General features: G+C 36.4%; 1 protein-coding gene and 3 pseudogenes across 3 annotated transcripts in view; all 4 read left to right on the top strand.

Annotated features, from left to right (window-relative positions):
• The window catches only part of Klhl20 (kelch like family member 20), a 56,264-nt gene that overhangs the window by 6,132 nt on the left and 22,535 nt on the right, over positions 1-27,597 (top strand). For 2 of the 3 annotated variants that reach the window (XM_074047457.1, XM_074047456.1), the window contains one exon: positions 21,317-21,890. In XM_074047457.1, the coding sequence (XP_073903558.1) occupies positions 21,348-21,890 (543 nt within the window). In that variant the 5' untranslated portion in view covers positions 21,317-21,347. Of the gene's footprint in view, positions 1-19,407; positions 19,698-21,316; positions 21,891-27,597 lie in introns of those variants that run through there. The other variant, XM_074047455.1, reaches the window with a different exon arrangement.
• Positions 12,472-14,593, top strand: LOC141413863 (heterogeneous nuclear ribonucleoprotein A3 pseudogene; annotated as a pseudogene).
• On the top strand, positions 13,186-14,944 carry LOC141414016 (heterogeneous nuclear ribonucleoproteins A2/B1-like; annotated as a pseudogene).
• Positions 16,298-19,218, top strand: LOC141413864 (heterogeneous nuclear ribonucleoprotein A3-like; annotated as a pseudogene).

Here is a 27,597-nt window from a genome sequence, read left to right as displayed (position 1 = left end):
CTTTTTGACTTCACAGAAAGGAAAGAAAAAAATAGAGGCAATCAGGTATGAATTTCTCCAACTTTCTGACACTTTCCTTCCCCAAAACAGATACATTTATTTCTATTTCCTTTCCATTGCCTTCCTCAGATCTAAGGTAAGCTCCTCTTCCTTTCATCTAAGATCCATTTCTTCTGTATTTTGGTTCTGCACATTCTCACTCTTCAGGGATCTTGCTGTGTCATTTATCCTCTCCTCCTTTACTTATATTCTTAAACTTCTTTTGGCTGTTTGTATCAGTATTTATTTTCTAGTCTTTCCCTTTCTTAAACAGACATAATGCTATATATCTCATATTTTCATGCCAATCTTCTTTCCAGAAATACTCCATACTCACTCTCTTTGCCTTCATTGTTCACTGCCATTTAAAACTTCTGTTACCCCAACTACCACATCCTCAAAACTATTGAACACCTCACAGAGATCATTGAGTTCTTTAGCCATTTACTAGCAGTCTTTCTCCTCAGATCACAACCTGTCACCATTTTTAATCAGTCTTTCTCTTCTCTTATAATTGTCCCTTTCTTCCTTCCAAATTTCTATTATTTTCTTATAATGAGCAGTTTAGTTCTCTGTTACAATCCTGATACCTCTACAATAGAGGTTTTTAAAAAACTTCTCATGTATTTTTAGGTAGTTTAAGCTGTGTATGGCACAACTTCATAGACAGAGTGGTGGAGACTATATGAACTAAGAGTACATGCCCTCCTAAACATATTCAAATTCAATTTCAAAAGAAAACAAAAAAATAATTACCCACCTTGTAATAGTTGGTGATTAGCAGTAAGGAAACAATATCTGCTCTTCTCACATTTTCATTTAATTTGCAAGAAAAGATGCATGTTCAGCCAGGTGCCAGTGACTCGTGCCTATAGTTCTAGAAACTTGGGAGACTGAGATTGGGAGGACTGCAGTTCCAGGCCAACCTGAGCAAATAGTTTTTGAGGCCCCCACCTCTACAGTAACCAGAGCAAAATAGACTGGAGGTGTGGCTCCAGTGATAGACCACCTGCTTTGCAAGCACAAATTCCTGAGTTCAAACATCAGTTCAGGGTGGAGGTGGTGGGGAAATACAAGTTCAAACTATACTTCTAATCTCTCAGTAGTATCTTTTAAAAATCCAGTAATAATGAAGGGAGAGCCTTTATATACAGAAGTGGCTATAATCTAGTCAAAGCAAGGGTCAGTTTCTATATTCAGGTTGATTAGTAAATTTAGAATGAGTTGCTAATTTTATTATTTCACATTTTAACTGCTCTATTTTTAGTGTTAGAATGTTTGGGGCTGAAATGTTAACACATGAGTCTTGATGCAAACCGGCCTAATCAATATGGAAATCTTTTATTTACGTGGCTGCAAGGCCAAGGATATGGTGGAGGCTTCAGAGTTGGTTGATGGTGCAGTAACTTGATAACATCATCTTAGACACAAATTCTGTCTTTCTGTAGCTTCTACAATATCAGCTTCTTCCCAACCTAAAATGGATCTCCTCTTCTCTACCACTACTATCAATGCTACTTCCAAGGTAGCATTTCCTTATTAGTGCCCAGCAAAAGAATTTCCCCTGAATCATGGAATAAAAGTGTGTTTCTTCAGTTTTACAGTTTTATGGCCATCTTGGATAAGGAATGCCATCAGCTAATTGGTCTCATAGAGTTGAGAATTCATCCTTTTTTAAATAACCACAGTATCAACTTTATTATGCTCATTTTGAGTGCACCATGATATGTTTAAATACCAAAATGCTGGTCTTTTCTATGATTTCATTATTAAACACACACCCACACACAATTCATCTTCATCCTTAAAGCTAGATATATGGCCAGTTTTCCCTGAAATCTATGGTAGAGTTGAAGAACAAAATCAAAATTCTTTTAAAGCTTGAAATACTTGTTAGGAAAATATGCTGTTACTAGAACTTATCCTGAGATTCTTTGCTTTTCATAAGTCCTAAGAGTATGAAATTTGCTAAAGATATCAGGAGCAGATTTTATCATCTCTGATTTTAAAAATACTGATTCTTTTCCAAAATTGACTGAGTTGTTTTATAAGAAAGGAAAAACTCTATTTGGTCTCTCTAGCTTATCAACTGTAGATAGGGTTCAGAATAATCTTTTTACTTGCCTCTTCAATCTTAACCTAGCAAGTTAATAAAAATGTTATTTAAATTTATCTTCTTTTCTTTTATATTTGTAATATCATTGGTTCAGAATTGGGATAGATATCTATAGATTGAAAAAGCAAATAAATTAGATCCCTATTTTTTCTAGTTGAATTTTTTCTTGGACAACAGAGCTTTTTCCTCCAAGCCTTCAATTAAAACCTTTCAGGAGAATGATTGAGGGATTGAATTCATCTATGATATATTGTAAGAACTTTTGTAAATGTCACAATGTACCCCCGTAAATAAATTAATTAATACCTCTTCAAGGATTCTGCTCTGTCCATGGGAGCAGTTCACATTTCAATTCACTACTTCACCCCTCAGATCTTTAAGGCATTTATTCCTTTTCACCTCAAACAAGTGTAGATATAGGTGCAGCAAAGTGTGAACACAATCTATATCTAGACTCCTTATTGTAATTTCCCTTCAAAGGCATCTAGAAAAACATACAGGAGAATAATTGCTTCCTGCCAGTAAAAATCCTTTGGACATTATAAGAATGAGGGAGGAGAATGTTAGATTTTTTTATAGCATATGTTTACAAAGATAAATAGCAGAAACACAGAAAAATAACTATAGAATTAAATAAACTTCTAGAATTATATAATTTCTCAGAATATTTAAAATGAGGTACCCTGTAAAATTTTAGCCTGTTGGTTGGTGATGTTCTTGTGTCCTCTTATTGTCCTAAAAGAGCAGCATAGTCCAGTCATGTGGCTGTGTGCTTGCTTTTTCTCCCATCTAAGAATAATAGCCCCATAAACCAGATTGCCAAGGTCATTTTCATTCCAAACACTCAGTCTAGTGGCCCAAGACAACTTGTGATAATAAAGTACAGCATTCGGAGTCAAAGGACCTAATTCAGAAAAATTCCAACGTTATCATTTCTTGTGAGGTAGGTGCAATTATCCCCACATACACATGATGAATTTAAGGATCAGAAAGATTAGGTAGCCCTCTTTAATATTATACCTCATAAATGATGGAGCCAAGGTTTGACTGATGTTGGTGCTGCTACAAACCTGATATTCTTGTATGAGAATTAGACAAACAAGACAATTTGGAGGACATAGTTTATTTTGACAAGAAGAAAAGTTTAATTCATTAACAACTGTTTAATGGACATGTATTGGGGTATAGCAGTGAGAAAGAAAGAAAGAGAGAAAGAGAGAAGAAAGACCATTTGTTCTCACAGAGTTTATATTCTAATTGGAGGAAATAGCCAATATATTATATCAAGAGATAATAAATTTAAGAAAAAATAGGGTAAAGGATATCAAATGATAGGAGTAAGAGTTGTTTTATATAGGGTGGTCTAATAAAGTTACATTCCAAAAAGATCCAAAAGAAATGAGAAAGTGAGCTCTATAGATATTTGCTGGGAGAACCTTTCAGGAAAAAAATGCTAAAACTCTGAAGCAAAAGAGCTTTGACCTGTCCCTAAAACAGCAAAGAAGTCTGTGTGACTGAAGAATAGTGAGCAAGGAAAATTAGTAGATGGTGAATTCAAAGATTTAGCAAAAATGAGAGTTATGTAGAACTTTTAAACCTTAGTTTAGTTTTATTTTTCACTGTGCACATGTTTAAAAGGGGTTGGGATACAGGCGTGGCTCTGAAAACCTGATTCCTAAAGGATGTTTCGTTGTTGTTTAGTGGAGAGAATATTAATTGGTAAAAGTAGAAGCAAGAATACCATTTAGAAAGTTGTTATAGGTTATTTTTCCAAACTGAGAAAAAGATGAGGATTGCTTAAATTAGGGCAGAACCGGTTGGGGGATGTAGAGAAATAATTGGATGCTATTTGGAGGTAGAATGGCAGGATTTGCTGATAGAACAGATTTGAAGGTAGGTGAAATCCCAAGATTTTGGACCAAGCAACTGGAAGAATGAAATTTTCTCCATTGATCTGCCGAAGTTCAGGGGAAAGACAGGTAGAAGATAGAGAAGCAAGGAATCAGTTTTAGATATATCACTGAGATATACTGAGTTTGAGTGATGGTAAGGCATTAATACAGATCTGAATTCAGTGTTACCCAGGTAGGAGATAGGGATTCTTTAGTAGTTCACATACTGGTAATGGGAACCATGAGATTAGATAAATCCCCCTAAGAATGTTTATGGAGGGCAGCAATCTGAAGACAGCACTTTGGAGAATGACCATACTTAAAAGAGTTACTTTCAGGGCTAGATGTGGTATCCACCTGTAATCCCAGCTACTCGGGAAGTGGAGATGGGAAGATCATGGTTCAAGACCAGCCCAAACAAAAGTTAGCAAGAGCCTATCTTAGCCAGTAAGTTGGGTGTGGTGGCATACCTGTGATCTCAGCTATGTGGGAGGCACAGTTAGGATGATCAGTCTGAGGCTGGCCCTGGGCAAAAACACAATACCCTATCCAGAAAAATAACTAAGACAAAAAGGACTGGGGGTGTGGCTCAAATGGTAGAGTGCTTGCCTAACAAATGAGAGGTCCTGAGTTCAAATCCCAGTTCTGCCAGAATAAGTTACTTTCAGCCAGGCATAGTGGTACATGCCTGTAATTCCAGTACTTAGGAGACTGAGGCAGGGAGATCACGAGTTCAAGACCAACCTGGGGAAAACACAAAAACTAAAAGAATTACATTGTAAGTTTGCAAACCAGACAGTTGATAAGATTCTTATTATTTTAAGAATGATAATAGATAATAGAAATTATCTACTATTAAGTCAGAATAGGGGGCTGGTGGAGTGGCTCAAGTGGTAGAGTGCCTGCCTAGCAGTTGGGAGGCCCTGAGTTCAAACCCCAGTACCACTAGGGAAAAAAAAGAATATATTAATGCAATAATAGGTATACAGGGTGTGTTTCTATGATATGCTTTTAATTTTTGAGACAATTCTTGTTATGTAGCCCAAGCTACCTGGAACTCAACAATCCTCCTGCCTCAGCCTCCCAAGTGCTAGGATTGCAGGCATGTACCACCACACCTGCTTTATTATTTTTTTTAAAGAGTAGATATATGAAAATTAGCTTACCTGCATTGTACCTAAATGAGGTTAAAAAACTATGTATATATGAGTTCAACAATACTATCTTTGTGTGTGTGTGTGTATGGCACTGGGGTTTAAACTCAGGACTTCATGTTTGCTAGGCAGGCACTCTGCCACTTGAGCCACTTGCCAGCCCAACAATACTATCTTAGATTAGCTATTTTAATCTTAATTTAGGAAATTTTTTAATTGCTCTTTAATCGTTAAAGGTAATTTTTTAAGATGTTTGATTATACCACTGCTACCCATGTGATTCATTCTTTTAGCATCTACTACATATAAGGCACCATTAAAACTTTCTTGATTGTTTATATGGTGGTAAAATTGTCCTTTAACTGCTCAGCTTTAAGTTTCATTCTTTAAATTGTCAAGCATAAACAATGCTGTTTCTGTGAGATATTAGGAACTATAAACAGTGTACTCTAAAATATAGAGTCACCTGTGGACTGAGGCCAAGCACAGTAAGAGTGAATTTATAAGGATACACTTGGGAAAAATGAGCTGCTTTTGGAGAAAGGAAGAACCATGTTCTTTGTTTTCACATCCTGCGTTTTGATGTACGTGTAATTTCTTCTTCCTAGAACATCCCTTTTGATTCTCCTCTCCTTCCCAGAGAACTCTTCAACACCCTGGTGTAAAAAGGCTATAGTGCTACAGCTGTGAGGGTAGCAAGCTGATAGGAGTATTATTCCTTAAATATTTTACTTAAGCTTTGGGAAGGCTTAGTGTGATGTTCCTGTTGCACAACAAAATACAAACCCTTCTAATAGTCTAATAGCTTATATTTGTCAGATCCAAGATCTCTCTGAGTGATGTTAACATAGATCTTGCCTTTCTAAAACACATTTTAATGATTTATTTAGATATAATTGATATATAAAAATTATATATATCTAATGTATACATTTTGATGAGTTTGGACATATACCCATGTTATCATCACCAAACTCAAGATATAAACATATACATCACCTCCAAAACTTCCCTCATTGTCTACAGTGGATATAGCTCCATGGTAGAACATTTGCTTCTCATGCAAAAGATCTTGGGTTTGATCTTTTTTTCTAGCATCGACAGAAAAAAAAAAAAGTCTATTAAGCAAAACTTCCCGTGTTTGAGCCCATTTTTTATTCTGGTTACCCTCTTCTGTTCTTTTCTTCTCTTTTTTGACACCCTGTGGGTCTTGCATGTCACCCCGGTTGATCTCAAACTCACAGTCCTCCTCCATGTCCAGCTTGGCTAACGTTTTTCTGGTTATTCATGTATTTCCATGTCTAGATAACTTTTCTGGTTGCCTCTTTATTCACCTTTGGATTTTACACCATCCATAGTGAAATGCTTTGTACATTATAAGCAATTAGTAAATACTCATCAAAAGCATAATTACCATTTTAACTGAAAGGCGTAGATTCTCTTTTCTCTGTGTATTTTTATAATATTATAATTGTGAAAAGTCAGATATCTTAGTTCTAATTATTTGTCAATAATTTAAGTTTTTGTGATTTTTCTCTAGTAAGTTAGCACCTGAATTTCCCATTGGAAGTAACAATATAAGATAAATTTGCTTCTCCTATGTTAACTGGAATGCCTTCTTTAAAGGTAATAAACCCTTCACCCTTCACTATATTTTAGAAATACTTAAAGGTAACATTGAAATTTTTTAGACCATGTCAAGTATTTTTTGCTAGAAGAGGGAGGACTTAAATTTAATCTCTTTTTGTGTTTGTGGGACTGGAGTTTGAACTCAGGGCTTCATGCTTGCAAAGCAGGCACTCTACCACTTAAATCATACCCCCAGTCTATTTTTCTCAGGTTATTTTGGAGATGGGGGTCTCATGAACTATTTGCCTGGGCTGGCCTCGAACCTTGATGCTCCCCATCTCAACCTCCCAAGTACCTAGGATTATAGGTGTGAACCACCAGTGCCTGGCCTTAAGTTCAATGTTGTTATGCTTATTTCTAAATCTGAAATTCATTTGTAGGCCTCTTTTTCCATATTATATGTCTCTTTTGGTATTTCACTGGTAAAGTTCTTCATGATGACAGTCTGTATTTGGTGCAGTTTCCTGGGCTTTTAAAGAATTCTATGGAAATTTGGATACTCAGTAAGAAAAAAAACTTATTTTTTTATTGGTAAATCATCCTACAAACTCTTCCCTCCTTGCCCCAGAACTCACATGAATCAGTTGCTAAATATTCACCTACCTCAGTAGGTATCTATAGCATCAGGAGACTTTCTCTGCTACTGAAAGCCTCGTGGTTTTGAGAAATTGAGAAATTTCCTTCATCTGTTGAAGGAAAACATTATGCTAGCAGATCCAGTGATCCAGTCCATTCCAAATGTGGCTGTCCACTCATGCTGAGTAAAAGATTACACTAGGCAAGGAAGGGCAGTTTTCATATTCAAAGACTTCTGGAGAATATCATCTTATAAAACTTTGTAGACATATATGCAGATATAATATATACATACATACAATCCAGATCCTATATTTCAGTCTGAACAAATTTGAGTAATGTATAGATTCCCCCTTTTTGTTGTTGTTGTTATTGTTTTCAGATCTCTTTTTAAAGGAAAAAGAATTATTGCAGCCTCTAGAGTGTTCTTTAATACAGTTTGGGCCACACACACACTTCTACAGGAAATACCCAACTTCAACTTCACCAGTGATGTATAAAATTACATCCCCAAGCTCCAGCCATCACTCCAACCTAAAATGCTTATTTAAAAACCAAAAACAACAGCAACAACAAATCTTAGAATAATCCAAGAAAAGCAGAGATGTTCTTTTCTTTCTCCCTTCTTGTACCTCTTGGCCTTTGTGGCTTGGAACTTTAAAACTTCAGCCAGAACTCTACATATTACCCTTTAAACTTTTTAAAAATATAATATGTAATTTACTAAGGGAGTCAAATATATATAATATTGATATATATGCACACACACATAAATTTGTGTATATATACACACACAATTGAAACATTCTTTTTTTGTTATTTTTTTCTTTTATTCATATGTGCATACAATGTTTGGGTCATTTCTCCCCCCTTCCCCCCAGCCTCTTCCCTCTCCCCCCCTACCCTCTCGCTACCAGGCAGAAACTATTTTGCCCTTATCTCTAATTTTGTTGAAGAGAGAGTATAAGCAATAATAGGAAGGACCAAGGGTTTTTGCTAGTTGAGATAAGCATAGCTATACAGGGAGTTGACTCTCATTGCTTTCCTGTGCATGTGTGTTACCTTCTAAATTAATTCTTCTGGAACTAACCTTTTGTCTAGTTCCTGGTCCCCTTCTGCTATTGGCCTCTGTCTCTTTAAAGTATCTGCATTAGTTTCTCTGCATTGAGAGCAACAAATGTTATCTAGTTTTTTGGGTGTCTTACCTATCCTCATACCTCCTTTGTGTGCTCTCGCTTTATCATGTGATCAAAGTACAATCCCCTTGTTGTGTTTGCCCTTGATCTAAAGTCCGCATATGAGGGAGAACATACGATTTTTGGCCTTTTGGGCCAGGCTAACCTCACTCAAAATGATGTTCTCCAGTTCCATCCATTTACTTGCGAATGATAAGATTTCATTCTTCTTCATAGCTGCATAAAATTCCATTGTGTATAAATACCACATTTTCTTAATCCATTTGTCAGTAGTGGGGCATCTTGGCTGTTTCCATAACTTGGCTATCATGAATAGTGCTGCAATAAACATGGGTGTGCAGGTGCCTCTGGAGTAACCTGTGTCACAGTCTTTTGGGTATATCCCCAAGAGTGGTATTGCTGGATCAAATGGTAGATCAATGTTTAGATTTTTAAGAAGCCTCAAGATTTTTTTCCAGAGTGGTTGTACTAGTTTACATTCCCACCAACAGTGTAAGAGGGTTCCTTTTTCCCTGCATCCTCTCCAACACCTGTTGTTAGTGGTGTTGCTAATGATGGCTATTCTAACAGGGGTGAGGTGGAATTTTAGTGTGGTTTTAATTTGCATTTCCTTTATTGCTAGAGATGGTGAGCATTTTTTCATGTGTTTTTTGGCCATTTGAATTTCTTCTTTTGAGAAAGTTCTGTTTAGTTCATTTGCCCATTTCTTTATTGGTTCATTAATTTTGGGAGAATTTAGTTTTTTGAGTTCCCTATGTATTCTGGTTATCAGTCCTTTGTCTGATGTGTAGCTGGCAAATATTTTCTCCCACTCTGTGGATGTTCTCTTCAGTTTAGAGACCATTTCTTTTGTTGAGCAGAAGCTTTTTAGTTTTATGAAGTCCCATTTATCTATGCTGTCTCTTAGTTGCTGAGCTGCTGGGGTTCCATTGAGAAAGTCCTTGCTTATACCTATTAGTTCCAAAGTATTTCCTACTCTTTCCTATACCAGCTTCAGAGTTTGGGGTCTGATATTAAGATCCTTGATCCATTTTGAGTTAATCTTGGTATAGGGTGATAAACATGGATCTAGGTTCAGTTTTTTGCAGACTGCTAACCAGTCAGTTGAAACATTCTTAACCAAATAGAATGTATGCTCTTATTTTCTTATCCTGTTTTGTGTTTTAATGCTTCTATGAAGCACTGAATTTTACAACTCCGTCTAGTCCGTATTTGTAACAGTCTTATAGAAAAATCCAGCTACTTATTTATAAACTCTAAATGTTTATGGATTTACTAATTTTTTCTACAGTCAGAGTAAAGCCTAGATGATTCAGACTGATTTTGCAGGAGTAATTTGATACATGTAGTACTTTTAAATGAGGCCTATATCGTCCTGCTTAGTATTTCTAGACCTAAACTAATCTAACAAAATTTTGGTCTAGAAGCTCTTAAGAGTCCTGCTAAAGAAATAAACATTTTGCTAGCCATCTTCTTTACTATTTTAATTTTCATAAAATTTGAAGAAATTATTTTCTTTCATTTGGGTTTTTTGTGTGTGTGTGTGTGTGGTTCTGTGGATCAAACCCAGGACCTCACACATACTAAGCAAACATTCTACCACTGACTGAGCAACATCCCCAGGCCTTGAAAAAAGAATTTCTAAGTGAAGATAAACTTCAACCCAGGTTTGCATAATTATCATTAAATCAAAATTCATATAAGCTTAAATTCAATTTTTAATATGGATAAGTATAACCACCTTATTTAAAAGCTATACAGATAGTTTAATTACAACAGTGTCTACAATTTAAAATGGCTAATATATAGCAAGCACTGAACAGAAAGCTTTTATGTACATTATATAATTTAATCTTTATAAAAAAGATACCCATTTTAGGGCTAAAGAAACTAGGAATTAAGTAGTTGTCTGGTAATTGTCAGCAGTAATAGAATTTTAACCCAGATCCCTCTGATTCCAGAGACTGCTTTGATTAGCTACAGCTAGAAATATTCTAAATAAATATTAAAATTATGACAGAATAGCCATAGTACCCAAGTGTCATAGCTATTAGACTTATGTGAGGATAAGGAAAGAAACCTTAAGATACAGTAAAACAATTTAAGACACCTGTGGTTGGACTCAGTCCAGATTTGTGTAGGGGAAAGAATTTTAATACTTCATACTATTCATTTAGAATAGCTTCTAATATATTTTATTTGTTTCTTTCCCTTCTTAAGAACAAACTATAATAGTTAATTTCATAGTTACTACCATATTTCCTCATTCATAAGACTCATAATTGATTTAGTAAACTTTTAGATATGTAAATACTACATTAAAGTTGCTCAAATCTTTTTGTACTAGCTGAAAACAGCACATATCGAACCATATAATTCTCAGTTTTCTTTAGTATCATAATCAAAATTTGATTTTAAGCTTTTTCCTCATTCAAAGATTAAAGAATCCTCTGGATTATGTTTGACCGTCAGCAATTAGCCATTAGCATCAGGGTGATACACTATTCCTCATAGAACCTGTGCTTATGATTTTGGGTGTATGTGTGTGTGTGTTGACATTGTAATTGTATCTTTTTTCATTATTGTGCTAGGTGGGGAACATTGTGGCATTTACAAAAGTTCTTACAGTTATTGTATATTTTTGAGATATAACAAGCATGTCTCTTACTTGGTTAAAAAGACTTTTTAAAATGAATTATATAGTATTTGTAGTAAACTCTCTTCTCTGAGAGTTAACCAAAAGGTCTCAAATCCTGAGCAATTATCTTTTTTGTTTTGTTTTGTCTGTGCTGTATATTCAACCCAGGGCCTGTGCATGCTAGGCAAGCACTACATCTGTGTTACATCCCAAGCTCAACTGTTAATTTCTTATATAAGAATCTGTCACGTTGGTCTCTCTTGGCATTGCAGATTCTGGCATCTGTTTCCCGAAGTGTGGCTAAAATTTCCGTGTTGAGCAATGATGACTGATCACTTCTTTGCCTAGTAGCTGGCAAGTTTCTTTGATATCAGCTTTAGATGATTTCTAATTTTTATCAAACTATTAAAAGTAGGCAGGTTGGCACTCTTGGGGATATACCCAAAAGAATGTGACACAGGTTATTCCAGAGGCACCTGCACACCCATGTTTATTGCAGCACTATTCACAATAGCCAAGTTATGGAAACAGCCAAGATGCCCCAGCACTGACGAATGGATGTGGTACTTATACACAATGGAATTTTATGCAGCCATGAAGAAGAATGAAATGTTATCATTCGCTGGTAAATGGATGGAATTGGAGAACATCATTCTGAGTGAGGTTAGCCTGGCCCAAAAGGCCAAAAATCGTATGTTCTCCCTCATATGCGGACATTAGATCAAGGACAAACACATCAAGGGGATTGGACTTTGATCACATGATAAAGCGAGAGCACACAAGGGAGGTATGAGGATAGGTAAGACACCTCAAAAACTAGATAGCAGTTGTTGCCCTCAATGCAGAGAAACTAAAGCAGATACTTTAAAGCAACTGAGGCCAATAGGAGAAGGAGACCAGGAACTAGAGAAAAGGTTAGATCAAGAAGAATTAACTTAGAAGGTAACACACATGCACAGGAAATCAATGAGAGTCAACTCCCTGTACAGCTATCCTTATCTCAGCTAGCAAAAACCCTTGTTCCTTCCTATTATTGCTTACACTCTCTCTTCAACAAAATTAGAGATAAGGGCAAAATAGTTTCTGCCGGGAATCAAAGTGGGGGGGAGAGGGAGGGGGCAGGGGGTAAGGGAGGGATTGGGGGCAGGGGGGAGAAATGACCCAAACATTGTATGCACATATGAATAAAAAAAAAAGTAGGCAGGTTGGAAGAGGCAAGTTTGGTCTCAAAATGGAGATAAAACCTCTACCGGAGGGCCCCCAGCCCAACTCTGGCTACCATAGGTGGGAAGGAGAGCCATGATCCAAAGGAGCCAGAGCAGCTGAGAAAACTGTCGATTCATGGTCTGAGCTTTGAAACTACAGATGATAGCTTAAGAGAACATTTTGAGAAATGGGCATCCTCACAGATTGTGTGTAATGAGAGCCTCCTTTCTGGGAGCTTTGGTTTTTTAACTGACTCTTGTAAACTGAAGAGGTGGATGTGGCAATATGTGTTTGACCACATGGGCATGCAGTGGAATCAAAGAGATCTGTTTTTAGAGGGGATTTTGTAAAGGGGGGTGCCCAGGTAATGGTGGGAAAAAAAAAGTTGGTAGGCTTAAAGAAGATACAGAAGAATATAATTTGAGAGACAACTTTGAAAAGCATGGCAAAATTGAAACCATAGAAGTTATTGAAAACAGGTGGAGTGGGAAAAAAGAGGATTTGTTTTCCTGGGGTTTTTTTTTTTCCATTCATTAGTACATTATAGTTTTACCAGGGGTATATTGTGACTTTTATAAAAGTGCTTAGAATATATCTTAGTAAGATTCACCCCCTCCATCTTTCTCCTTTATCTCCCTTCTCCCCCTCCTTAGAACAGTTTCAACAGGTTTCATTATTCCATTTTCATACATGAATACATAGTACTTCCACCATATTTGCCCTCTTGCACCTTTTGCTTATGCCCTCCCCACACTACTGGTACCAAGGAGTTGGTACCAGTGTTTTACCTTCTTATCCTTCATGTTTAAAAAAGACACTTTTGTGTTATGATGGTTATACAGGAAGCTTGCTTCATTGTGACATTTTCATGTGTGGGTACATACATATGTATGTTTGTGTGTGTGTATGTATGTATGTATTATACCCCAAAGTGGTTCATCTCCTCCATTATTTTCATTTCTATCTTAGTCTCCTTCTTATGGTGATTTCAGCAGGTTTAAATGTTCCATATTCATACTTGTCTAGAAAGTAGTACATCAACCATATTCATCTTCTTTACTTTCTTAATTTACCCTTCCCCTCCCATTAGTGCCCTACCCCTTAGCAAAACCTGTTTTATATTTTGACCTTCATTGTTTAGGTGCCTATTTGTTGGTCACTGGAATTTTTACCTGTAAATGTTTTGTGCTTAAGTCAATCTAACCCTCACCACTGTACACTTTTTTCCCCCATTCTCTGTTGCTAAAGAGTTTTCAGCGTGTTTTGTTGTGTCTTGTTCCTACACAGATGTGATGTATTTTATTATTATTCACTAATTTTCTTTTCTTTTTTTCCTACTCTCCTAGTCTCCCCTTCCAGGCTCACTTTAGGTACATGTTTGTATATGTACATGTAATATTGTTTATATTTGTTTGGGCCTATATTCCACATATGATAGAGAACATGTAGCCTTTGGCTTTCTGAACCTGGCTAACTTCACTTAAGATGATGTTTCCAATTCCATACATTTAACCTGCAAACAACAAAATTTCATTCTTATTTATGGCTGAATAAAATTCCATTGTATATAAATACAACAAGTGGATTTTCTTAATCCATTCATCAATTGTGGGGTATCTTGTCTGTTTCCACAGTTTGTCGATTGTGAACAATGCTGCAATAAGCATAGGTGTAAAGGTTCTTTTATTGTAACCTGGCTTACATTCCTTCAGGGATATGTCTAGGAGTGGTATTGCTGGATCAGATGGCAGTTCTACTTTTAGTTTTTGAGGAGCCTCCATACTATTTTCCATAGTGGTTGTAGTAATTTACAGTCCCACCAACAGTGTATGAGGGTTCCTCTTTCCCCACATTCTTACCAACATTTGTTGTTTGTATTCTTGATATAGCCATTCTAACAGGAGTAAAGTGAAACCTTACTGTGATTTTGCTTTTGTAACTTTTAATGATCATGATACAGTTTATAAAATTGTTGTTCAAAAATATCACACAATATGGGCATAATTGTGAGGTGGAAAGGGCCCTTTCTAAATAAGATATGCAGCCTGCTGGATTGCAAAGAGATTGTAGAGGTAAATCTGATAACCTTACAGTTCATGAAGGAAACTGGAAGTGGTGGAAATAATTTTGGTTATAGTAGAAAGTGGAAGAGGAGGTTGTCATGGTAGAGATGGTAGCAGCAGAGGTGGTTATGGAGAAGGTGATGGTGGATATAATGAATTTGGAGGTAGTGGTGGCAACTATAGCAGTGGTCCTTCTTATAATAGTGGAGGAAGCTATGATAGTGGTAGACCAGGATATGGGAACAGGTGGTGGATATGGTAGTGGTGGAAGAGGAGATGGTGGTTCCAATGATGGAAGGAATCTTGGTTGCAGTAACTATGTAAGGTGGCATCTATAATGATTTTGAAAATTATAGTGGACAACAGTAATAAAATTATGGATCCATGAAGTAGGCCATTTTTGATGGAAGAAACAATCCTTATGGTGGTGATTAAGGACCTGGTGGTAGAAGTGGTACATATGGTAGCAGAAGGTTTTACAAAGAGCAGAAAAAGTGCTATAGTTCTTTAGCAGGAGAAAGAGCAAGGAGTTGTTAGGAAAGCTGCAGCTTTGAGACAGCTGTCCCAAATGCAGTAGAGGAACTGTAAAAATCTGCCTCACAAAGAATGATGATCCATAGTCAGAAAAGTTACTGCCCCTTACAAAGGAAACCCTTCTTGTTCAGGACTGGCATAGTCACAGCTTGCAAAAAGTGTGGCTATTGACTAATGCAATGTAGTGTCAATTAGATGTGCTTTCCTGAGGTCTTTTATGTGCTATAGCTTTGCCTTTTTCTTATCACATCTGTTATATTGCCCTATAAATTGTAGTAGCACCAGGAATAAAACAATAAGGAATTTTCAACTTTTCAATATTTAGTTCAGTTTTTCTACATTTTAGTTCAGAAACTTTAACAAAATGAAGTTTGAAGATATTTCTTTGTAGGTTAACAAGATCATTATTAATTACTATTTTGTATGAATTTTGCTAAAGTTAACTGTAAAGAAATACCTACTGATGTGCAGTTTTAAAAGAATCTGTTCTATCGATCTACCATTTGATCCAGCAATACCACTCTTGGGGATATACCCAAAAGACTGTTACTCCAGAGGCACCTGCACATCCATGTTTATTGCGGCACTATTCACAATAGCCAAGTTATGGAAACAGCCAAGATGCCCCAGCACTGACGAATGGATTAAGAAAATGTGGTATCTATACACAATGGAATTTTATGCAGCCATGAAGAAGAATGAAATGTTATCATTCGCTGGTAAATGGATGGAATTGGAGAACATCATTCTCAGTGAGGTTAGCCTGGCCCAAAAGGCCAAAAATCGTATGTTCTCCCTCATATGCGGACATTAGATCAAGGACAAACACATCAAGGGGATTGGACTTTGATCACATGATAAAGCGAGAGCACACAAGGGAGGTATGAGGATAGGTAAGACACCTCAAAAACTAGATAGCAGTTGTTGCCCTCAATGCAGAGAAACTAAAGCAGATACTTTAAAGCAACTGAGGCCAATAGGAGAAGGAGACCAGGAACTAGAGAAAAGGTTAGATCAAGAAGAATTAACTTAGAAGGTAACACACATGCACAGGAAATCAATGAGAGTCAACTCCCTGTACAGCTATCCTTATCTCAGCTAGCAAAAACCCTTGTTCCTTCCTATTATTGCTTACACTCTCTCTTCAACAAAATTAGAGATAAGGGCAAAATAGTTTCTGCCGGGAATCAAAGTGGGGGGGAGAGGGAGGGGGCAGGGGGTAAGGGAGGGATTGGGGGCAGGGGGGAGAAATGACCCAAACATTGTATGCACATATGAATAAAAAAAAAAGTAGGCAGGTTGGAAGAGGCAAGTTTGGTCTCAAAATGGAGATAAAACCTCTACCCGAGGGCCCCCAGCCCAACTCTGGCTACCATAGGTGGGAAGGAGAGCCATGATCCAAAGGAGCCAGAGCAGCTGAGAAAACTGTCGATTCATGGTCTGAGCTTTGAAACTACAGATGATAGCTTAAGAGAACATTTTGAGAAATGGGCATCCTCACAGATTGTGTGTAATGAGAGCCTCCTTTCTGGGAGCTTTGGTTTTTTAACTGACTCTTGTAAACTGAAGAGGTGGATGTGGCAATATGTGTTTGACCACATGGGCATGCAGTGGAATCAAAGAGATCTGTTTTTAGAGGGGATTTTGTAAAGGGGGGTGCCCAGGTAATGGTGGGAAAAAAAAAGTTGGTAGGCTTAAAGAAGATACAGAAGAATATAATTTGAGAGACAACTTTGAAAAGCATGGCAAAATTGAAACCATAGAAGTTATTGAAAACAGGTGGAGTGGGAAAAAAGAGGATTTGTTTTCCTGGGGTTTTTTTTTTTCCATTCATTAGTACATTATAGTTTTACCAGGGGTATATTGTGACTTTTATAAAAGTGCTTAGAATATATCTTAGTAAGATTCACCCCCTCCATCTTTCTCCTTTATCTCCCTTCTCCCCCTCCTTAGAACAGTTTCAACAGGTTTCATTATTCCATTTTCATACATGAATACATAGTACTTCCACCATATTTGCCCTCTTGCACCTTTTGCTTATGCCCTCCCCACACTACTGGTACCAAGGAGTTGGTACCAGTGTTTTACCTTCTTATCCTTCATGTTTAAAAAAGACACTTTTGTGTTATGATGGTTATACAGGAAGCTTGCTTCATTGTGACATTTTCATGTGTGGGTACATACATATGTATGTTTGTGTGTGTGTATGTATGTATGTATTATACCCCAAAGTGGTTCATCTCCTCCATTATTTTCATTTCTATCTTAGTCTCCTTCTTATGGTGATTTCAGCAGGTTTAAATGTTCCATATTCATACTTGTCTAGAAAGTAGTACATCAACCATATTCATCTTCTTTACTTTCTTAATTTACCCTTCCCCTCCCATTAGTGCCCTACCCCTTAGCAAAACCTGTTTTATATTTTGACCTTCATTGTTTAGGTGCCTATTTGTTGGTCACTGGAATTTTTACCTGTAAATGTTTTGTGCTTAAGTCAATCTAACCCTCACCACTGTACACTTTTTTCCCCCATTCTCTGTTGCTAAAGAGTTTTCAGCGTGTTTTGTTGTGTCTTGTTCCTACACAGATGTGATGTATTTTATTATTATTCACTAATTTTCTTTTCTTTTTTTCCTACTCTCCTAGTCTCCCCTTCCAGGCTCACTTTAGGTACATGTTTGTATATGTACATGTAATATTGTTTATATTTGTTTGGGCCTATATTCCACATATGATAGAGAACATGTAGCCTTTGGCTTTCTGAACCTGGCTAACTTCACTTAAGATGATGTTTCCAATTCCATACATTTAACCTGCAAACAACAAAATTTCATTCTTATTTATGGCTGAATAAAATTCCATTGTATATAAATACAACAAGTGGATTTTCTTAATCCATTCATCAATTGTGGGGTATCTTGTCTGTTTCCACAGTTTGTCGATTGTGAACAATGCTGCAATAAGCATAGGTGTAAAGGTTCTTTTATTGTAACCTGGCTTACATTCCTTCAGGGATATGTCTAGGAGTGGTATTGCTGGATCAGATGGCAGTTCTACTTTTAGTTTTTGAGGAGCCTCCATACTATTTTCCATAGTGGTTGTAGTAATTTACAGTCCCACCAACAGTGTATGAGGGTTCCTCTTTCCCCACATTCTTACCAACATTTGTTGTTTGTATTCTTGATATAGCCATTCTAACAGGAGTAAAGTGAAACCTTACTGTGATTTTGCTTTTGTAACTTTTAATGATCATGATACAGTTTATAAAATTGTTGTTCAAAAATATCACACAATATGGGCATAATTGTGAGGTGGAAAGGGCCCTTTCTAAATAAGATATGCAGCCTGCTGGATTGCAAAGAGATTGTAGAGGTAAATCTGATAACCTTACAGTTCATGAAGGAAACTGGAAGTGGTGGAAATAATTTTGGTTATAGTAGAAAGTGGAAGAGGAGGTTGTCATGGTAGAGATGGTAGCAGCAGAGGTGGTTATGGAGAAGGTGATGGTGGATATAATGAATTTGGAGGTAGTGGTGGCAACTATAGCAGTGGTCCTTCTTATAATAGTGGAGGAAGCTATGATAGTGGTAGACCAGGATATGGGAACAGGTGGTGGATATGGTAGTGGTGGAAGAGGAGATGGTGGTTCCAATGATGGAAGGAATCTTGGTTGCAGTAACTATGTAAGGTGGCATCTATAATGATTTTGAAAATTATAGTGGACAACAGTAATAAAATTATGGATCCATGAAGTAGGCCATTTTTGATGGAAGAAACAATCCTTATGGTGGTGATTAAGGACCTGGTGGTAGAAGTGGTACATATGGTAGCAGAAGGTTTTACAAAGAGCAGAAAAAGTGCTATAGTTCTTTAGCAGGAGAAAGAGCAAGGAGTTGTTAGGAAAGCTGCAGCTTTGAGACAGCTGTCCCAAATGCAGTAGAGGAACTGTAAAAATCTGCCTCACAAAGAATGATGATCCATAGTCAGAAAAGTTACTGCCCCTTACAAAGGAAACCCTTCTTGTTCAGGACTGGCATAGTCACAGCTTGCAAAAAGTGTGGCTATTGACTAATGCAATGTAGTGTCAATTAGATGTGCTTTCCTGAGGTCTTTTATGTGCTATAGCTTTGCCTTTTTCTTATCACATCTGTTATATTGCCCTATAAATTGTAGTAGCACCAGGAATAAAACAATAAGGAATTTTCAACTTTTCAATATTTAGTTCAGTTTTTCTACATTTTAGTTCAGAAACTTTAACAAAATGAAGTTTGAAGATATTTCTTTGTAGGTTAACAAGATCATTATTAATTACTATTTTGTATGAATTTTGCTAAAGTTAACTGTAAAGAAATACCTACTGATGTGCAGTTTTAAAAGAATCTGTTCTATCGATCTACCATTTGATCCAGCAATACCACTCTTGGGGATATACCCAAAAGACTGTTACTCCAGAGGCACCTGCACATCCATGTTTATTGCGGCACTATTCACAATAGCCAAGTTATGGAAACAGCCAAGATGCCCCAGCACTGACGAATGGATTAAGAAAATGTGGTATCTATACACAATGGAATTTTATGCAGCCATGAAGAAGAATGAAATGTTATCATTCGCTGGTAAATGGATGGAATTGGAGAACATCATTCTCAGTGAGGTTAGCCTGGCTCAAAAAGCCAAAAATCGTATGTTCTCCCTCATATGTGGACATGAGATCAAGGGCAAACACAACAAGGGGATTGGACTATGAGCACATGATAAAAGCGAGAGCACACAAGGAAGGGGTGAGGATAGGTAAGACACCTAAAAAACTAGCTGGCATTTGTTGCCCTTAACGCAGAGAAACTAAAGCAGATACCTTAAAGCAACTGAGGCCAATAGGAAAAGGGGAACAGGTACTAGAGAAAAGGTTAGATCAAGAAGAATTAACCTAGAAGGCAACACCCACGCACAGGAAATCAATGTGAGTCAATGCCCTGTATAGCTATCCTTATCTCAACCAGCAAAACCCCTTGTTCCTTCCTATTATTGCTTATACTCTCTCTACAACAAAATTAGAGATAAGGACAAAATAGTTTCTGCTGGGTATTGGGGGGGGGGAGCGGGAGGGGGTGGAGTGGGTGGTAAGGGAGGGGGTGGGGGCAGGGGGGAGAAATGAACCAAGCCTTGTATGCACATATGAATAATAAAAGAAAAATGAAAAAAAAAATCTGTTCTCCCCATTTCCGTAGTGTGATATGAATGGACTCTGACATATGGAGGCAATAGATCCTTGTATGCAGTTGAATACTGAATTCAAGGTTTTTACTTGGTTTTTGAAGTAGTAAGCAAAACAAGCAATAAAAAAGTGGGAATGGGGCATGCTAGTGTTTGAATATGCTCTCTTGTTGCTCTAATTCTGTGCCTCTGTGCATGACTAATATTTGGATGCATGCAATGTCAGCATGGAAATTGGTCTTCACAGATCCTGCAGTTTTCCAGAAACACTCATAAACCAATAAATGTAACAGAATACATTCCATTTGTTAATAGGCATATGTGTAGAAAATGGTTTATGTTAGAAAATGGTTTGAGTCCCTAATAGCTTCAAGTGTGGTTATATAATTGGGCACTGTCAATGTTCATAACTTAAACTTGGGTACCTGGTCAAAATGCTTGAAAAACATTTAAAGTGAGCTAAATTGTTAAAAAAAAAAAAAAGTATGCATCATAGAATCAAGGAAATACAGTATTAAATACAAATACAATTTTTGAAGCCTGACTTATTTTTCTTCTGGAAGAAAATATGCAGTATGGGCTAAATGTTACAGATTTTGTGCTGGACTGCACATAGTAACTCTTAAACTTTTTACAAAAATTATATTGGTAATCCAATGAAAATGAGAAATGAACATCAGATGCTTTAGGAAAATAGTAAATATTAAGATTTGAGTTAAACCAGATCTTGGAATTAAAATTCATAGGTTTATTTTTGTGGAAAGAATCATTTACAAATGTTTTTCATAATTTTGTATTAATGTTTTAAGAGATGTGGCCCAAGACAGTCTGATACTTCTGGAGAAAGCATTATGCTTTTTTTTATGGAATTATGTAAAGAAAGTATTCTGACATAGAATTAATAACATTCATCCTTTATTGAGGAAGTTTGAGTTCTAGAGTTCTTAAGAAAAAGAATTCTTTTGTAATTGGTTTACAGGCACTTGATTTACAGGCACTTTAGGGCAGAAAAGAACTTCTAACAACATCATCTTCTCTCCCTCCCTCTCATTACTGTAGGTGTACCAACATTCGACCAGGAGAGACTGGAATGGATGTAACAAGCCGCTGCACCCTTGGAGACCCCAACAAACTGCCAGAAGGGGTTCCCCAACCTGCACGCATGCCCTATATCTCAGACAAGCACCCTCGGCAAACCTTGGAAGTGATTAACCTTCTGAGAAAGCACCGAGAGCTATGTGATGTGGTGCTAGTTGTGGGCGCTAAGAAGATATACGCCCATCGAGTCATTTTGTCGGCCTGTAGTCCCTATTTCCGAGCTATGTTTACAGGGGAATTGGCAGAAAGCCGTCAGACAGAAGTAGTGATCCGAGACATAGATGAGAGGGCTATGGAACTACTGATTGACTTTGCATATACCTCCCAGATAACTGTAGAAGAAGGCAATGTTCAGACCCTTTTGCCAGCTGCTTGCCTTCTCCAGCTGGCAGAAATACAGGAAGCCTGCTGTGAATTCCTAAAGAGACAATTAGATCCTTCTAACTGCCTGGGCATTCGGGCTTTTGCTGACACACATTCTTGCCGTGAGTTGCTAAGGATAGCAGACAAGTTCACTCAGCATAACTTTCAAGAGGTGAGTTTACTTTGTGGTTTGAATGTATTCATGACCTATTCATCAGAAGAGCAATATGGGTTCACATTTGTTAACACTTGCCTGGTTATTTAATGATGGTTTTAATTCATATTATAAAAGAAATAAGTTGCTATAAATTCTAAGCCCAGTTTTTTTTTTAAAGGCCAATTTTGTATTCTACTAGCAAAAGTTGTTTTTCTAGACATATTCCTAAAAGGCTAATTTATAAGCCAAAACACAGTTTATTAATTCCTAAGAGAATGTAGGCCTTACAGGTTAACTGATAAGAAGTAATTTGCATAAGGTTTTCCTTCCTGATTATATGGATTATCCAGTAGAATAAATTATAGTATAGAAGCTTTTCAATAAACTAATAATCAGAAAAAATAAATTTAGATGGGATCAAAAGAATTTTCATTAAACTATTTTTCGCTTACTCATTTCATTTAAACATTTGTAAAGCTACTATGTTTCATCCACTGTGCTTAGGAACATAGGCTACAGTAGTGAACAGGAAACTGAAAGTTTCTACTCATAATCTAGCTAAACTATATAACTTTGGGGTGTATAATTACACAAATAATTATAATTAATGGATGCTATAGAGAAACAGCCCTGAGTACAGAAAGTTTTAACTTTGGCACTGGAATAGCTCCTGCATAATCCTAAAACATTAGCAAACATAACTGGTTTGGAGATCTGAAAAAACCTGAATGAGACCCAGAGAACTAGGGGAAGGATATTACATTATAATTTCACAGAAGGAAGAGAGCCAGGTCATACTGGAGTTGATAAACCATGTTAGGAATTTGAGATTTAATCTTAAGTGCAATGGAACACCATAAAAAGGTTTTAAAGAAAGAACAGACTTCGATTTTATGCTTTAATATCACGAGTTTAACCTCCAGTGGCTCAAGGATTAAGCATATAAAATGAAAATTTTAGACAATAACATGGAGCAGTTTCTTTATAATCTGTAATAGAAGAAAACTTTTCTAATTGGCCAATCCAGAAAGGCTAGAAGATAAAGGTGATAGATTTGACTACATAAAAATCAATTTTCTCCATGGTGAGATGAAAGTCAAAGACAAGTTGAGGGTAAATATTTTTCTTTCATATTAACTATTATAAGTGGTTAAAGCTACCATTTTCCTCTGCTCACTGCTTTAAATATACTTAATAGATTCTGGATTATTCCTCATTATTAATGTTATATAGAAATTCCATTTGTATTTCCCTTTCACTCAAAAACTATTAATGAATTTTTAAATTTCCAAATGGGAGGTTTTTAAATTTCATTTTTAATTGCTAATTTTAGTGCATTTTGATCAGTGTAGTTTATAATATTTCTACTTTGTGAAATTTATTTTCTTAGTAATCTATGATTACAATGTGCTTCAGCAGGTATATTTCTAGCCTTTATTCTCATAATGTAGTGTTTGATATATATCCAGAAAAATCTCTTATCGATTGTATTGCTTGTCTCTTTTATATTCCTGTTGTTTGTCCATGAACCTGTATGTCTCTATTATTAGTGTTTCTGTTTCTCCTTACATCATCTATATGTGGTTACTGTATTGCCTGATGTATATTCTTAACTTTATGTCTTAATTATTACTGAGCTCATAAATCTTTGTTCAGATTTCATTCTTTTATTGCTTAAGTTTTACTTTGCCTGATAGCTGAATTTCAACCCCTGCTTTCTTATTGTTTCCATTTGCCTAGTATATCTTTGTCCATCTCTTTACATTGATCCTTTTTTGGGTTATAATGCTTTGTTTTTTATGAGTTTTTTTTTTCTTGGGACTGGGGGGTGAACTCAGAAGGTTTTAAATATTTTTCTTGAATTAGCATAAAATTGAGTTTTGTTTTATAAGCCAACTTGAAGATCATTTTCTTTAAATAGGAAATTGAAATCAATTTGCATTTATTGCTGTGACTGACATGTTTGGTCTCAACTCTGTCATACTACTTTTTTTTTTTTTTTTTTGACACAGGGTCTTACTATGTAGCTCAGAGGCTGGTGTGGAACTGGCGATCCTACTCCCTCAGCTTCCCTCATAGTGCAGAGATTATAGATGTGCACCATCACACCTGACCATGTCTTATTATATTTTCCAAATAGTATCTGATTATCTGATTTAGTTATATTTACTGTTTTTCTTTATGTGGTACTCTGTTTGCTTTTTATTTAATTTCTTTTGGTATATAGAAACATTTGTATTTTGTTCCAGTGTTTACTTTTGTAAGCTAGAAAAAGAAGGTCATATTAAACCAAAGTAAGTAGAAGCAAGAAAAGAATTAATGTGAGTCAACTCCCTGTATAGCTATCCTTACCTCAACTAGCAAAAACCCTTTTTCCTTCCTATTATTGCTTATACTCTCTCTTCAACAAAATTAGAGATAAGGGCAAAATAGTTTCTGCCGGGCATTGAGGGGGTGGGGGGGAGAGAGAGGGGGTGGGGTGGGTGGTAAGGGAGGGGGTAGAGGCAGAGGGGAGAAATGACCCAAGTGTTGTATGCACATATGAATAATAAAACAATTAAAAAAAGAATAAATGTTAAAGCAAAATCAGTGGCTCTTTCAAAAAAAATTAATGAATTTACATCTATACTGATCAAGAAAAAAATGGAGAGAAGATAAAAATTCTCGGTATCATGAATCAAGGAAAGGATGTCACTACAAATCCCCATGTTAAAAGGATTTTAAAGGAATATTATAGGCAACATTTTGCCAATAAATTCAACACCTGAAGTGAAGTCTGGCATGGTGATACATGCCTATAATCCTCACAGTTAGGAAGTGGAGGCAGGAAGATCACAAGTTCAAGACCCTGCTTAAAAAACTCAAGGACTGGTAATATAGCTCATTGATAAAGCACTTGCTTAGCATGCGCAGGGCCCTGGATTCAGTCCCCAGTACTGCAAAAGAAGAAAACAACTTAAAATGAATTGGACAAATTCTTTTGGTTGGGAGGAGCCAGTATTTGAACTCAGGGCTTTGTACTTGCAAAACAGGCTCTTACAAAGCAGACACTCTACCTCTTAAGCCACACCTCCAGTCCATTTTACTCTGCTTATTTCAGGGTCTCACAAACTATTTGCCCAGGCTGACTTCGAACGGTGATCCTCCTGATCTCATGCTCCCAAGTAGCTGGAATTACAGGCGTGAGCCACTGGTGCACCCACCTGTACAATTCTTTGAAAACCACAGATTACAAAAACGGACTCAAAAAAGCCAGAATAACCATATGTCTATGAAAGAAATTTCATTTATAATTTAAAAACCTTCCCATAAAAAACGCTACTAGTCCCAGATGGTGAAATGTATCAAACGTTTAAGGAAGGAATAATACTAATTCTACACAAAATCTTTCAGAAAAAGGAAAAGGAAGTTGCCAGTTCATTTTATAAGGCCAAAATCATCCTGTTATTGAAACCACAAACCCTGAAAGCAAATTATAGATCTTATAAAATATACGTCGCTAAGTTGATAAAAATCATTGTTTTATAATCAGGTACTCTACTGCTTGAGCCACACCTCCATTCCTTCTTTGCACTATTTTCAAATATTAAGTCCACCTCCAAAAGTAAATATTTGCATCAATGAAGAGCTCCAAATAATATGTCCAATGCATTGGACCCAACATTAAGAATTCTGGGCTGTAAGCTGGTGCCAGTGGCTCATGCCCATAATTCTAGCTATTTGGGAAGCTGAGATCAGGAGGGTCACGATTCAAGGCCAGCCTAGGTGAAAAGAAGTTAAGGAGACCCCATCTCAATGGAGAAAAGCTGGGCATGGTGGTGCACGCCTGACATCCCAGTGACTGAGAAGTTTAAAATAGTTTGTGGTCCAGACCAGCCTGGGAAAAAGGCAAGATTCTATCTCCAAAATAAACAGAACTAAAAGGGCTGGAGGAGTGGGTCAAGTGGTAAGAGTGCCTGCCTAGCAAGTATTAAGCCCTGAGTTCAAACTCCAGTACTTCCAAAAATAAAAAAGAATTCTGTGCCTTACAACCTTTTGGGATGATGGCAAGTGTTCTAGATCTTGCATGAGTATATAATTTATCAAAACTCATTGAACTGTACATTTAAATAAAGTTGATTTTTTTAAAATTCCTGCTTTTTTGTTTGTTGGTTTTGGTGTGGTTTGGTTTTTGTTTGGGGGGAGTTTTTTTTGACAGTACTGGAGTTTGAACTCAAGGCTTTGCATGTGTGAGGAGGTGCCCTGTCACTTGAGCCACTCAGCCAGCTAAAATGCCCTGCTTCAACCAGAACATTGTCATAGATCTAAGGTATTCAGAAATATATGAAGAGCATTCTTAACAGGAGGGGAAGTTCTGAAATTTCAGAGTGGAAATCTTACCTTTGTTAATGTACTAGAAAGACTCCTTGTAGGCAGAAATAGATCACCATTTAGGGCTTAACACTTGTAACTCATTTAAATTACTTTTGAACCTGATCAAAATTACATTTAATCTCTTTCTATTTCATTGATAACTTAATTCATATGGTATTGCTCTTATCCAAACAAACTTTAAAATTGTCTTTAAACTCAGTAGTATTAAGCTTACTATGTACTTCAGTTTGTGGGAATAACTATAGATGACTTTGTTTATTCATTCTGGGTCGTTTTTAGCTTTACTCATTCTTCAAATTCTGCATTTATCTGCAGAAACTAAAAGGAAGCTGTTTACCATAATAGTATGCTAGGGCTTAAAGTTCAGCTCTCCTCTGAACTCTTACTTAAGAGCAGATATTTCAAAGCATTGTTTTCTGCATCTGGTCATTTGGTCCAAGGATAGACTTCAGTGCTAGATTTGCCTTCATGGTATATCACTATCTTTTTCTTGTTGCTGGAAAAGGAAGCTTGGCATTTTAATTGGACTTTAACTGCCAAGAGTGTTATTTTTACTTCGTGGTCTTAATTTAATACCAAACAAATAACATTCTCACACAAATTTTCATGTTTTCCTGTTATCATGTGTTTCCATTAAATAAGCTGTTGTCATTGTTAATGGTGATCATTGGTATCTATACAACATTTGTTTTTAATCCAGATATTGGAAAAATTTATACTCTGATGAAATCTAAAAAGATCATTAGAGTACTTCACAGAGATCTGTAATACCATGTTTGTGCTTTAGTAAAGAAATTGGAAAATAAGAAAGGGGACAATAAGGTGCAGCCATGGGTAAAGTTTTACATGCTGTGTGGGCCAGCACACGTAATAGACCTTGGCCTCAAATTAGACTTTGGACATTATACTCCCTCAAATCCCCAACATATGGTTGCCAGATAAAATACAGTGCTCCCAGTTAAATTTAAATTCCAGATGAACAGCAAATAATTTTAGGTATAGACATGTCTGGGTTTTTTATTTGCTAAAACTGGCAACCCTACCACAGAGAGTAAAATTCAACAATTCTAATTACTAAATTACTCAGGCAACCTCAGCTAAAATTTAAAGGTTACCTATTTAATTTCATGAACCCTAGAAAATCTCTCACTCAAATAATTTGAATACTTCTACCCTAAAAAAGTATTAACTGACTTTACTTATGGCCCTTAACTGTTTAAGTTTGAGATTTTTCTTTTTTCCTACTGTATTTGAAGAAAACATTCTCAATCAAATAATCAAATTATCATTTTGGCCTATCTCATGCCCTGCTAAATATTCTGCCTTTTTGATGAGCATAAAGACAACC

Source organism: Castor canadensis, chromosome 11, assembly GCF_047511655.1.
Source record: "Castor canadensis chromosome 11, mCasCan1.hap1v2, whole genome shotgun sequence".
NCBI lineage: Eukaryota > Metazoa > Chordata > Mammalia > Rodentia > Castoridae > Castor > Castor canadensis.
The sequence above is the reverse complement of the archived record's forward strand: the minus strand, read 5'-3'. Positions and strand labels throughout refer to the sequence as shown.